This window comes from Numenius arquata, chromosome 2 (assembly GCF_964106895.1).
Source record: "Numenius arquata chromosome 2, bNumArq3.hap1.1, whole genome shotgun sequence".
NCBI classification, from domain to species: domain Eukaryota; kingdom Metazoa; phylum Chordata; class Aves; order Charadriiformes; family Scolopacidae; genus Numenius; species Numenius arquata.
The window spans coordinates 118,919,933-118,934,477 of NC_133577.1; the positions used below are offsets into that span (position 1 = coordinate 118,919,933).

Here is a 14,545-nt window from a genome sequence, read left to right on the forward strand (position 1 = left end):
CACAGATGAGAAATGAAGCTGGTTTTCCCTTGGGATGGAAATAATGCAGTGGGGCTTCAACCCACCTTCCAACTACCCATGCTTATAGACACACACATCTGACCTACATGACAGTACACGTACGTGCAAGCTGTTTTTGTTTAATTTCTCACATTATTTTAACAGAGTAAGATTTACAGGCAGTCACCTTATAAGTAAAATGACTGCAAGTCTCTGCACTTATAATCAGATTCCCATTTCTTTATCCTCAAATTAAGAAAAAAAGGCCATCTCTTCCATGTTTGGCTTTAAAACATGCACTTCAGAAGCAGCTCTGGAGACAGTTTCAGTACATGCATATTTACCTCTTCTGAAAGGTTACGCCATTCCCTCCTGAGCACATTATTGTGGTAATGCAAGTGTGGCTCTGCATACTTCACACTCTCCAAGTTTGAGTTGAGTTTCTCCCAGAAGCCTTTGGAGTTTTGGAACTGCAAAGCATTGCAAGGAAAGCATGAATAGAGGCTGCACTCTTAAAGAAACACCTAATCACCCTCCCAGTAAGTGACTGAAAAGAACTGTGATTATTGTAGCTTCATAACAACCTAAGTGAAAAAAGTTAAACAAAAGCAGTTACACCATTTTTTTCCCAGTACTTTTATTTCCTTGATTTGATGGCAGGAGTAGCACTTACTTAAGTCTGAGGTCAAGATTTGGTGCCTGTAATGCAGATACCTTGCCACCTAAGGGTCCTTTTAAGTCACTGGGAAGAAATGAGTACTTCTAGGTCATAATTCCTCTGACCTATTTCAGACATTTGGGATGGGAAGAACTGCCCCACAGACTACACTGGCCATATTGTCTAGACTCCTGCTGACTGTAAAAGGAGCCTTAGGCAACTGACTTCAATGTAAATGTTTACATTGGGTCAAATAAATCCCATTCTGTGTTTCTAGTAGTTCCAAATAGAGAAACACCACCATGACCCTGGCAGCTGCAGGCCACCACTGTTTTCAAGCTGCATCAATACTTACATTGCAAATATCCAGTTGCCAACCTCAAGTAACAGCACCTCATCCCAGAAAAGAAACAAAATCCAAACATTTCCATAGCAATTATAAAGCCTTTGACTCTAATGCTGAAATTAATTTAAACTCAGCTGTGAACAGACAGGAGGAAAAAAACCCAAACAAACACACACTGGTTTCCTGAGCTTGTTCTTGGACTGGGTATAAAGATTTGCAGCCGCTGTTTATAAAGGGCGAGTGATGTGATCATTGCTGAGGAAGAGATGAGATTAAGGCAATTCTTTTTGGCAGTTTTAAAAAAACAAGAGATGGTACTAGCTGTTCTTGCCCCTTTTTATATACATTTACCTTCCCATACAGACATTACAGTCGTGACATTTGAAGGAAGAGAAGATTAAGTTCACAATATTCCTTCATCTTGCATTAACATGTCGGATTTTGCTCCCTCTCCCCTACTTTTCTACAATGACAACAACTTTAGAAGAAAACATCACAAGCTTTTAAAACCACTTCCTACTATAAACTACAATTTGCCAAGGAAAATAAATTGCAGAGACTCAATACTGCCAGCCACTTCCCTCTTGCTGCTAGTGCTGATTTTCACTTTATTGTTGTAGCTGCAGCAGAGAAAAATAAATCTCCTTTTTGCTTCATGTTAGTTATATTTAGCAGCTGGAAACTAGGAGCGCATATGGCACCATATGTTCACCCTGCTGGAGCTAACCAAACAAGATCTACAACCTATTACTGCAGTATGTTGCATAAATGTTACCAATACGAAATCAGAGAAATATCAAGAATATAGCGTAAGGGTATCATCTAGTGACCAATTTATGCAACTGCGAGCGCACCACCACTGCAAAATCGCATTCAGGCCACACCGGGTTTTGGTTGATGTGTGGCAGGGGGGAAGCAAGACAGCAAGTTTCTTCCATATATTGAGCCTGTAACAGGAAGTGGCAGACTTCAGAATTAAAAGCAGACACTGCTGAAAACCTGCACTGTATTAGATCTCATTAAAAGTCAAACGTTTAAAATCAAGGACTATTTTAATTAAATCTGTTCTTTCTTGAGGATCATCAGGGTAAGGACTAGAAAGAGAAGACTTCTTCATCTTAGGTGGTGTTTATTTTGCAGACGTTTCTAGAGAGTCAGGAATTAATACCTAAGTGTGAACACCGAGAAGACAATGTATTACCAGAAGTCAAAGCAAGGCCTTACCAGGTTGCAATCTAAGAAAAGCTCCTATGAAGCCTTTCATAATTAGTGTTATTTTAACTGAAGACAAAGCAAGCTCTCAGCTATACCCCTCTGAAAGGATGCAGGGTGCCAATGACCTTTAAGAGGCGCATGTGCACTCCCTGGGAACTGTAGTGCTACGTTTCCCAGCAACTACGTAGCTGCGCAGGCGGCAGCTACTCCTTAAAACATCACTCTTGGCCCCAGTGGCTCGGCACAGCATGAGGGAGAGGCTGCCTTTTCCTGTGCTGATCTCTCTAACAACTGCTTGCACTCAACATCTTCACTCTTCTCCTGGACTTCCTCCTTTTTTCTTCCCTTCTTCCTCCTGCCCCTTCCTTCTCCCCTTCTGATCGAACCTATTTGCACCCCTTCAAAAACTTTGCTCTCTGTGTTTAGAAAGGAAAAAAAAAATAAAAATCAGACTTTAATTAATTACAATCCTTATATAAAGCTTTTTGACAATCAGACTCTGACTGTTCCCTGTTTCTCACAGCCTCTCAGTATCTCTTACTGAACAGAAGTTTAGTGACAAAAATACACCTGTTGCCCAAATAGCACAATTTTTTTTGTGAATACGAACAGAGCCCTCCCAAAGGCTCTCAACAATTCACAGGCTTAAGAGTGCCAAAAAGCGTCTCAAAGCAACAACTCACCATTGTTTCTGTGAAGTGCCATAAAATCTTTGCAAAAGAAATACTACTTACAGGACCAGATTTGTCACCAGGGTCTGTCTTGTGATGCCAACAACACACACCAACTGAAACCCCAACAACCGACCAGCTGAACTCAAGCTATGGTGGGTTTGTGTCACTGGAGTGGTACAAAGCAGCCAAAGCACTAAACCTTACCCTATGTATTATCATCTTTGTGCTCACTCAAGAGTTAGAGCAATTTGCAGTCAAAAGTAGCAGGAAATATTTGTCTTTAGTTCAACTCTGACCTTTTCAATCTGTTTAGGTTTCAGACAGAAATAGGAAATGAGTTCCACAATCAGGAAGTATAGCTGCTAAAGGCATTTGCCCCCAGGGGCTTGAGGTTCAATCTCAGACAAATTAAAGCCCTGCTAACTTTGACCTCAGTGAATTACAAGGATTATGTAGCAACAAATTTTCTCAAGATCTGATTTTCCCAGGTGTCCCAGCTCTCAGGGCAGCCTTCCCCAGCAAAGCACGCAAAGCCTGATTCCCTGACAGCAGTCATGTGAATCTTCAGCAGCACAACTGTGACGCAGTGTAACTTCACTGATTTTAAAAGACTTTGTGAACGCTGAAGCTTTATGAGCTAATTATAAGCACCGGGGATGACCTCACCTCTTTAAAGTGCTACGTGAAACAATATTGTCATGTACCCAGAGTCTACTCCCATCTGTTGCTGGTACTGTTAGGTTCAAGCTCTGACTCTTCACATTAGCCCTCCACATGCAGTTGCTTATTAAAAGCCCCTTTCAGATTTTGTAGGGGAAAATTAGGAAAATTTTAAGTATTTGTCTAAACTGGAGCTGAGGGAGTGGAATGAAGATGGGAAGAATCATTCATGTTGTTTTCAACGGAAAGTACGATTTCCTACCCAAACACCACAGGCTCTCCTCATCCAGCTCGCTGCCTTTCCCAGGCTGTGCAGGAATTTGTCTAGATTTAGGCAGCCAAAGCCCTGACATCACTTTAATCACAGGATGCTCTGGACAAAAAGTGAGAGGGTCAGGAACCACTGGTACCAATGGTAGCACAATGAAAGATCCCTCAAAGTGGGTATACGTAGAGATACGTAAAAATCCTACATGTCTGTTGTGCCAAGTTTACCTCCAGCTAATGAAGTCATGAAATGAAGAGGTGACCAAATCTAACAAGAATTTATTCTTGGAGGACCTTCCCTGTTAAATGGAAGGAGTCTCTTCAGAAAAGGCAAAAAAAAAAAAAAAAAAAAAAAACACACAACATCTGAGCTAGCAAACATCAGTCTGAATAGCTGGTATTTTAGTAAACGTGTAAGACATTTCAAAGAGCACAATTTTCTGTTCACCCCTACTGTTGGACAGGGCTGTGGGGACACTGCTTCATTTGTATTTAGTACACCCCCACCTCCCAAAAAAAAAAGTGCTCCTAACCTATAACCCGCAAACAAGCATGTGATTTTTTTACTGGAACTTACCTCTAACACAGGCAGAGAAATAATGTCTGTTGCACATGTTACTCCAGGGATAATCTGTAAATACAGACAAATTATAAGAATATAAATCATTTGCCATAAACATGAGCCTGTTTGGGTATCTAATGGAATCTCCATTATTGGTTTCCTTTGTGAAACTAGCTAGCTAGGCAAAACTGTACATTCAGTTTCGCCAAAAAGAAATATCAAAGATGTTTCATTTATCTCATTTTAAAAAAGACAACATGTTACAGCAGTATCAGATAAGAGAAATTAAAATAAGCTATTTGCTCTAACTGTAGGGTCTTGCCTAAAGTTACTTATTTTACTTATGCAAACTTACTCATGAATCTTAAATCTAGTGATACTGTTTGTCTTGGAAATAACTGGTTAAATATATTTTGTATTCATTATAAACCTGCTATGATAAGCAATAAATTAAACACCTCATTATGAAAACTGAGAAATTTAATCTTCCGTTACATTATAGTAGCTGTTCTTGTTTCATAAATGCTTTTATTTGTTGACAAAAAATAGGACTCATGGAAAAGAGCACTACCTCAAAACTTGACAAAATAAAATGGGCAGAAAGCACAGATACGGATTTAGAGCATGCCTATGAAATAGCAAGGCATACGAGTTAAAGGTGGTATTAAAGAAAAAAAAATAGACTCCCTCTAGCTATTAATTAAAGTACCAGCTGTTATCTTACCCCAATCCAGTCAAGCAGTGACGTGTAGGGCAAAAGTTTATCCAGGTTGTGAGTTTCTGGACACATTCTGCAGTATAGGGAAGCTGAATGCAATGTAAAAACATTTATAAGGGCAAGAATGTATAAACTATCAGTTAACGAGTAAGCTTCACAGTCAGTTCCTTATCTAACTCTTTTTTAGGGACAAATCCTGCTGCTGTCTCTGGAACAGCTTCCTCCATGGTGGAACTGGTCCCATTCTGTGCACAAAAGGAGGAAGAGAAGTCCAGATGGCTGCAGGGCCGGGTCAGCTGTTTGGCTACAGCTCAGCACTGCAGGGGTCCTTTGTACAAAGGCTCAGGGCACAGGACACGCACCGGCTAGGCTGAGGAATCAGCTATTAGACAAGAATATCATGATATGCCAAATCCTCATGAAAAAATGGTTTGGGCTGGGCTAGAGGAGATTTGTTCCTCTGCTCCAATCTCAATTATTTACATCCCAGATATCCAAGACAGGAGCCAGATGGAGAATTTGCTCTCCAGTGACCTAAAACAACAATAAATCTATTTGTCCCACTAGACAGAAGAATGCATTTGAAAAGTTTCCCTGCCAATCTGATTTTGAGAGATCTAGGTATCTTCTAAACTACTGATACTGTCTCTGACACCGCAAGTGCAGGTCAGTTAACGTAAATCATAACCAAAGAGTTTCGAAAGAAGAGTCAGTTTATGACATTGTGGCTTCTCCTGAAGTCACAACTAGAGTACACAGGAAAATTCAACATGCAGGAAAAGAAATACCTACCAATGATAAATTCTTGAATGGGGTCAAAAGAATGACATGTTGACAGGTTCTCAGAAATCCAACAAATAATCTGTCAGAACGAGAACAGGCGAGTTTGTCAAATCTCTCTGTTCAAGCATGTGTTGTAAGAGACTGTCAAAACTCTGTTTTCAGTTGTAACACTTTGCATGTAGTGATACAGTGATAAATGTTTTCAGGATAGCCTTGACCATAAAGCAGTTTGGGCAGCTCAGCTGATGAGCCTCTTGGCGTTGCCAAAAAGTACATGTGAATCAGGACATTTCTTTGGCTGATATCATCCATGCCCTGACTTTGCTTTGTATAAGACATCAGTCACTGAAAAAAAACTTAGAGAAGGGTCTTTTCCCACCTCCATTTCCAAGTCTTCTGTGTGTCGGAAGTGCAACAGAGCACAGTGTAGAGCTGCCAATCTCTCGCTGTCTCGTTTGCTGTTGTGTAGGAACTGTAGTAAGGCGCTGTCACTGATGCTCACGGCATACATACTTCCTACGTGGCAATCTAAGACTGTTGACGTGAGCGGGGATCGGATGGAACAGTTTTGCAACATGTCAATTCTTGCATCCTCACCTGAAGAACATTGGTATGAGAAAAAGGACCAAGAATATAAAATCTGGCTGCTACCTGTATTTCTCTTAAGACTCCCAGGATCCCAGCAGCAAGAAACAGTCTGCCTCTTGTACTAGCTGCCCTGGTATTATGTTGAAGATGAGGAGGAGGATGGTACTGGCTGGGTAAAGGAAGTAAATGCAGAGCACAGTCCATACTCAGTTCTCTCCTTCCCTACTGCTGAAGCAGAGAAGGTGTACAGATTTGAGGCTCACAATGTTGTCAGAGGATGTCTTATGTCCTGTACACAGGATGGAACAGAGCACAAGGCTAGTAATAGGGATACAACACTAGGATTAGCACCTAAGCATACTGGTACACTTCAGAACTGTTCACATGCAGAATCATGATAGAAATTTGCATTGGTGGAATTCCTATCATCAATCTCAATGGCCAGAACAGAACGGTTCTGCTCTATAAAGCATCAGATCAAGCTCGCTCTATTTATGCTAGTAGTAAGGTTCACCACCACAGCAGCATAGTAGGATTCCAGACCCTCTGCATCACAGAAATCAGGCCCACCATACAACAGCGATGTTTTCCATTCCTTTCTAGCAGAACAGTATTTCATTGTGTATATACAACAGGTATTAGCTTCCTGTGATGCTGCCCCTGTGCCAATTCCCACTACTTACCTCTCCTTCACCCAATCAGAAGAACAGGTATCTGTTTTCAAACAAAGGCCCCCCCACTTCCAAAAATAACCCACTTCCCATAAAGACATGTTTGTTGGAAATGAAATAACATGCCTCTCAGATGAGGCTCTAAATCAAATTGCATCAGCCTGATCAGGTGAAGGAAACACAGATTTCCTCTCCCCACACCCTCCAAACACACACATTTAGAGCAACTCAATTGGAGGAAGGAAATGTAAAATCAAATTTACATCTCCATGTGAAATTTGAGAACAGTGTAGGACCGAGAAGCATGTGCAAAGATGGGGGAAGGGAAACTATGAAACCAAGGCAAAGAACTTCAAATTTAGTGGAAGGTCTTCTTCCATTTCATAACAAGCTAGAAGTACGTAATAGATGAAGTATGAAATGTCACTTCAGATTCCCTTTTTAAAATGGAAAGTGGCAAAAATGTCTTTTTCTTTTTCCAATCTCTCTCCTTCTTCAGAACACCATGCAATAAAGCAAACATTGAGAAATACAACTTTCACATAAAGAGATTTGAACAAGTTTCCACCACAAGAATAAAATTACTTCAAGTCTTACTATACCTGTCAGAAACAAACTATAGCACAGCAGGTCAGGATGGTGAATATTCAGGAGGTGCAGGAACTGGCCAGGCAAATAAGCAGCCACATAATAGTCTATTTAAAGAAATAACAGTGGTCAATTTAGCACTTGTTCACTTATTTGCTTTAAGAGGCTGTTTCACATGATTCTTATCTTGGCCCACTTCTCTCTGATGGAATTGATTTTATCTAGGAAATATAAAAGGAGTTAATTAAAAGCTGCTGTTGTATTAACACAGGAAACACTAGCAATACATTTGGGTTTCCAGCGGAGGACTCAAGAGGCTTGAGACACTCAAGAACTCAGCAGCTCATCTCCAGAGAAGATGCTGAGGCAATTTCAGAGGAAGTTGCTTACTAACAGCAAGGTATTGCAGTGGCAAATGCCAGATATAAAAGTTAAGCAAAAAAAAAAAACCACCACCAAAAACCACAAACAGCAAAATAACGCAACTACTTCAAGTCAAGAAAAAAATAAATCCTTTCCTTCTAGAGACGTGTTAGCCATTTGTCTCCCTACTGGGGACAGAGAATGGCAGTCACACAGGGAAGTAACACAAGTAACCTACCAAGATTCATAAAAGCCACTTCCTTCAATTGATGAGATTCTGTTCTTTCTAGCGAAACTGTAAAAGTTTTGTTGTAACCTGGGGAAAAATAATAATATTTTTTAAAAAGCCAAACAATAAACACCATCTGTTACAAGCCAAGTATGACTTTATCACTAGAAACTTCAGCAGTGCCAATACACCCTATCAGGGATATTTTAAGGCTGTTTTACAGGCTTGTCTGCACAGACAGATTTACTTCATCCTAAACAGAGTTGCTGCGTACTTAGTAGACCTGCACCCACACAATGTAGTTCTTTAGTATGCAGAAACTGGCTGTTTGTGTTTAAAGAAGCAGTCTGCCCAGAGCAAGCTTGTGTAAAAATACCTCACCCCGCCCCCCTCCCCCCAAAAAAAACCAAACACTAATCCTTTACAAAGCCATGCTTCACATTTTGGTGATCTTTCAACTGCTTTAAAGAATTTCCAGTTTGTTTATCTGGATGCCCTATTACTGTAATTCAGTTCAGCTCTCTTTAAACATAGGCTAATTTCAGACCTACTGTGTTTGCAGGGGCTTTGCATCAGCACAGCTGTTATTTTATTCTAGACTTGCACCACTCTTCTGGCATCCAGTTAAGAATGACATGGAGCCCTCAAACTTCCTCATTCTCTGAGAAAAGCTGAAGATTAAAATAACTAGGAGACAATGACTGGCCTCCAAATGTCCATGCTGCAATAGCCTCAAGGCTGAATGGTGTCATGATCAAGGTGCTGCTTAATAATGCATGAAAATTCAAGGTAAGGCAAGAGGACCACAGTTTATAAGACCACCAAGATAAAAAGTAGATCGTGAGCCATGCTTCAGCCACCCATCCAGGACTTTAATTCCTGATGCTAGCAGAAAGATATGCTTTATCTATGCTGGAAAAAAAAAAAAAAAAAAAAAAAGAAATGAGACCTCCAAGACCAACAGCAGCGCTACAAATGAAGGGGTATCTAAAACAAAGTTTTTCACACAAGATACTGACTGAAGCTTGCTTGGCATGAGTCAGTATACTCATGATCACCACCCTGTTACTTGCCAATGCAAACACACCCAAGCTAATACCAGCACTGTAGAATATACCTGCAACATCATCACTGTCATGTTTTCATTTACATCAAGTGACTGTGGCGACCTGATTTGACAGGGGGAAGGAAGCTTCCTTCCAAGTTCACAGATACTGCAGCACAGTCCAAACTCCTTATATGTCTTCAAAATGGGGCTTATGGACCTGATATACCTCTGCTTCTATGGGTCACCTCAGGATCAGTCTTAAAATTCTCTTGTATGACTGAGGAATCTTACATGAATCCAAACAGCTCTGCACCAAACAACTCCATTCCATGAAGGTTCTTTCACATAGAGCTTCCTAATACAGATAGGAATGTTCAAGGGCCATGGTTGGCTCCAAGCAATACAACCACCCTTCAGCTACAGATCAAGTACATCTGGGGAAATCAGCCCTTCACAGCAATAAAATGCAGAGTGCTGCCACACCCAGAATGGTCTTTTCCAATTTGTTAATGCCTTCACGAACACAAAAATGCAGTTCATTCAATCCCACAGTGTTCCAGCAGCAAAGCAACGTGTTAGTGCAGCTCTGACACATGAAAAGTTTCCTGACACAAGAAAGAAAACACTTAAAGTAAAACAGAGGTATGTTGTCCACTCGAACACGGATACTCCATAATATGCAGCTTCTCAACTGAAAAATTATTCACCTCTCTCCTCCATGTATCAAACGAGAAAGATCTTGCTCATGACAAGTTTTGCTGTGATCAGAATAAAGCAATGTTCTTTATCCTTTACAAGAAAAAAAAAAAAAGTCTTAAAAATCAAGAGCTAGAGCACCACTTACATAGCAACTATTCTTACAGTCAGTGGGTGTTGCACCTCTTGCTGTGAAAATGACATGTTGAACTGGAACTCTAAACAGACATTCAAGCTAAGAGCTGTTGGCTCTATTTCCCATACAAACGCCTTATGGCGTTAAGTACAACACACCTGCAAGCTCCCACAGATTTCATGGATGTTTATGCTCAGCATGCCAGAAAGTCTAGGTAGAAATATGGCACCAAATTAATAGCCACTCACGAGGCCGCTGGTTTGAAGCTACTCGTTCAGCATCAGGCAGGAAGTCCACAGCAGGAAAGTCAACTTCACAGCTAAAGGCAGTTGCTGTCTTTAAACACCAGCCACAGCAGTTTGTCTGCAGACTTTGGTAGTTATTTGTTTTGCAAGGCATTCTGTGGTTCTTTCAGCAAAGTGGCATTCTCCAAAATAAAGCATAACTTAAAAAGTTAATCTTACCTTTATGTAAAAAATATATGGAGTATCTTATTTCACCAGGAATATCAGAGGGTAGGCTACAACACACACACAAGCCTCCTAAAAAAAAAAAAAAAAACACACACAAAACAAAAGAAAAAAAAGGAAAAGAAAATTGACTTGCCCACCTGAATACCTAGACTGCACTCTATCTTTACACTGCACAAAACTAAAAGGAAGATATTTCAAATTAGAAACTAATCTCTGAAATATATATTACATATCTCTAACCATCATTTACCTAGTGAAACACAAAATAAGAGAGAATGGAGGCGATATGGCACAATGGAAACCTGGGTTCTGGCGTGGCCAGTTCTTCTCTTCAGAAATACATTTTTAGCCCTTCCCAGTAGAAATCATGCTTGCAGCCAGAAAACTGGCCAAGCCTTTCTCTCCAGACTGCCTCAATCCCTAAGTATTTTCTGTTCAGGGACTGTCAAATACATACAGAACAACATATTGCTTTCTAAGTAATTTCATATTGGAAGCAGCATGATATGCTACTAGAGCTTTCTCACACTAGAAATGATAGCTACTTCTCCCCTTTCTGTCCAGAGATGTTAATTCCTACTTTAGGAGAAAAGTCAGTCCTCGGCACAAGCTTATTTCAGCCTAGGTACCCCTGTGCAGGAATGCTCCCCGCCTCCCAGCCTAATTCTAAATCAGACTGATAGACTGTTTTGACTCCACTGGATGGTAGCCCTCCCTCCATCTTTTATAAAAACTTTAATCCACTTACACCGATGCTTTGGCATTCATTTTAGAAACAGCTTCCAAATCACATTATCCCAATACAGCTGGGAAAGCTGAGCCACAACTATGACCATTCACCTTTTACCTTTATTAAAAATTTATAACTTAAAAAAAGAGGTAATACTAACCTTCTGTAAAAAATAAAGGTTTATGTATATGAAGTATACAAAAAAAGGCACAGTATGGAAAAAGCACAAGTACAAAAAAAGCACAGCTACCAAGGTATTTTACTTGATTAAGTGCCTCATACTTCAGGCCACAAGACTGTGCCATAGCTGTGATATAGTATGGCTGAGGCACTTTGCACTTCTGGGTAAGGTAAAAGTGTGAGATGCAATTCTGAGATACAATTTTTTTTCAGTTGTTTTTTTTCTGCTTATTCTTAGGTTGATTGAATATTGTTTGATACAGTTTTGCTTGGATATTTAAGTCATTTAGACAACAGACAAGGCATTCTGCCAGAGCACTTGGCAACTTTCAGAGCACGCATAATTTTTAAAGTAGCAGCATCAGGACTCATGAGGAAGACTGGAAAAGCTCCAGCAACCCACAATGCTGTTTTATTATCAACAGCTCCCTTCCAACACTGCAAATTTCTTTCTTGTATGCTGGAGACTAGTGTATACACTGTTCTGTAAACTGCACAACATGCAAGTGAGTGAGCTCAGACTGAAGTGTCAGTGGGTATATATACACGCTGATCACAAAAACAGTGGCTATGGAGGACTATTAAAAGGATGTGCACCTTTCAACTCTAGTGTACTGGTCCAAATGCTACCAATCTGAACCATGAACAACAGAAAAATATCACACGGTACTTCATTAATAGAGATAGAAACACGACAGTCTCAGATCAGCAAGTGTCCAGGCAATGTTATTTACATCTGATACCATCTTGGCAATCCCATTAGAGCAGCCAGAGACTGAGAATATAAAATAAATTCCCTTCCTACCCTTACCAGTGCTCTCTCCAAATTAGAGCTGGGGGTGCTGATACAGGGAAAGCTTGTTATCCTATGGCACCTATACAGTAAGTGTTTTATGCGAAGGTAGAACCAAGTCTTCTACACTACGTGTTTCAAAATAATTAGCAAACAGTAAGAGCTGTAGCTAAATGCCACAAGGTGAGAAGACTCACATGAAGATGTGTTTGGATGGACTCTTATATTTTCAGAAATAAAAAGGAAAAAAGATCTCAACCACAACACAGGAAAAAAAAGGAAGCATTTAAAAATTAAGTTTTACTCATACAAAGTAACAGTGAGTTACTACATTCCACAGAACTAGGGACACAACAATTACAACTCTGCCACTTGAGAAATAAACATCATACCAGTGAAATTGTAAGAGTCCTTTCTATGAAGACATGAAGCTTTCCCTACAAAACTTTAACTTCAAAATCCTCATTTCTGTTCACGCAGAACTGTAACACATAAGTTTGTACCAATATCTCAACACAGCATCCAAATGTCACAATTCAAATATGATATTGCACCAGGGCATTTTGTCTAATTGCCCTGGCTTAGGAGTGACTTGCCTCACCTAACTTCAGCCATCCAAACATCTCCTTTAAACTCTTATACAGCAAATGAAGGAACATGGATAGAAGAAATCATCCTCTGGAGATGCCTATTTCTCTCTATAAATATTGTCCAGATGCTTAACTGTTAGACAGGTAAGGTTAGGTGACAGTAATCCAGGGTTTATGTCATCTTACTGCCTCCATTTTTTTTTAATACCAAGCAGATTTAACTGAAAAGTACTTCTAAAGCACTAAAAAGAAACATAACAGGACAGCGTTGTTTAAATTACCACTGAACTCTGGACATACAAAGTTAATTCTGAGACTAGAGCTGCTTGAACTCAGCTGATCTAGATGTACATGAGGGTTTTTATCTGGAGACATTTTGTCTGTGCTGAGTATAAGGAACACGGCTACTTTTCTTCTACTGCGGAAGTCTGAGAAAGGAAGAGTGATTTCATTCAGAGTTCAGATTGGCAGTAGCCAATAAGAGTTTTATTAAATGGGAAGTTGCATGGAATATTCCATTTTGAAGTTATGCCAATTATTCTTTTCCAGAGATGTCCAAATCGTACAAATAGGGATATTGGCATTAATATTTCAAGCATACTAGCAGTTCCACAGAAGGCATAGTCTGCACCCCAAAGAGTTTGCAGTCCAGTTCTCTAAATCACTACAAACGAGATATACAAAAGGGAACTTTAGTGCGATTACCCGCAGTGTTCTTTGACGACTAGATTCGGTCTTAGCACCAACGCTATTTGCTCCAAACCATCAGTTCCTCAAAGTGGAGTAATCCTCAATCCTCAGTTTTAAACAACATTCAATGAAAAGCCACATACAATAATCTCATTTAGTAAGTGCAATTGTAAAATTATGTGTTTTACATTAAGCGCAATGAAAAGCGCATGTGAGAGGTTCCACACAATTTAAATACTCTGTTGCCAGATGGAAAAGAACATTTTCCTTCAAGGTAATCAAACAACAGTCTTGTTGTTGGAGAAAGACTGAATTTGATCCTAAACTAAAAGAGGGTGTTTTGATCTGAACAAACCCTATATACAAATCAATAACATTTTCCACTATTGGACAGGCTGTTTGTATAAGAAAGACTCTGTCTCGCTTACAGAGAAAAAGTAGCCTAAGCTACATTTGGCAAATAAAAACTTGGCTTTTCTAATTCCTTCCCCAAATCTTTCTAAGCGTGCTGTCTGCCTTAGTAAGAAAAAAAAGAAAAATCCATGTGAGGAAACTGTATTTCAAGTGACATTTGCATTAATGGTCATTTCAACGCAACTGGCAAATACCTCAGCAATTCGTCCATGTGTATGCAGCATGCCTTAAGTAGTGAGATGTAAAGAAGCCACTTCTGCAACACGTCACCTCCCTGCACAACTCTGTAGGCTATTCGAAAGGTTAATCAGATACCATCTCTGCTTGGCAGCATGGTCTAATTTAGAAGCTGAAAATGCAGGCATCTGTGACGACCAGATGTCTCCTGAGTCCAGCTTTTAAACCAAAAAGCTCACGGCACACATTAGGATGCAGGGAGATTCCTAAGTCCTAAGGGTTTAAGGAAAATTTTA

At 39.9% G+C, this 14,545-nt stretch overlaps 1 protein-coding gene across 2 annotated transcripts in view; it reads right to left on the reverse strand.

Annotated features, from left to right (window-relative positions):
• Window positions 1-14,545, reverse strand: part of GSAP (gamma-secretase activating protein) — a 46,760-nt gene that overhangs the window by 16,710 nt on the left and 15,505 nt on the right. For both annotated transcript variants that reach the window (XM_074166070.1, XM_074166079.1), the window contains exons 13-20: window positions 10,667-10,744; window positions 8,332-8,409; window positions 7,745-7,837; window positions 6,263-6,480; window positions 5,893-5,962; window positions 5,107-5,189; window positions 4,398-4,451; window positions 345-470 (exon numbers count right to left, since the gene is read on the reverse strand). In XM_074166070.1, the coding sequence (XP_074022171.1) occupies window positions 345-470; window positions 4,398-4,451; window positions 5,107-5,189; window positions 5,893-5,962; window positions 6,263-6,480; window positions 7,745-7,837; window positions 8,332-8,409; window positions 10,667-10,744 (800 nt within the window). The remainder of the gene's footprint in view (window positions 1-344; window positions 471-4,397; window positions 4,452-5,106; window positions 5,190-5,892; window positions 5,963-6,262; window positions 6,481-7,744; window positions 7,838-8,331; window positions 8,410-10,666; window positions 10,745-14,545) is intronic.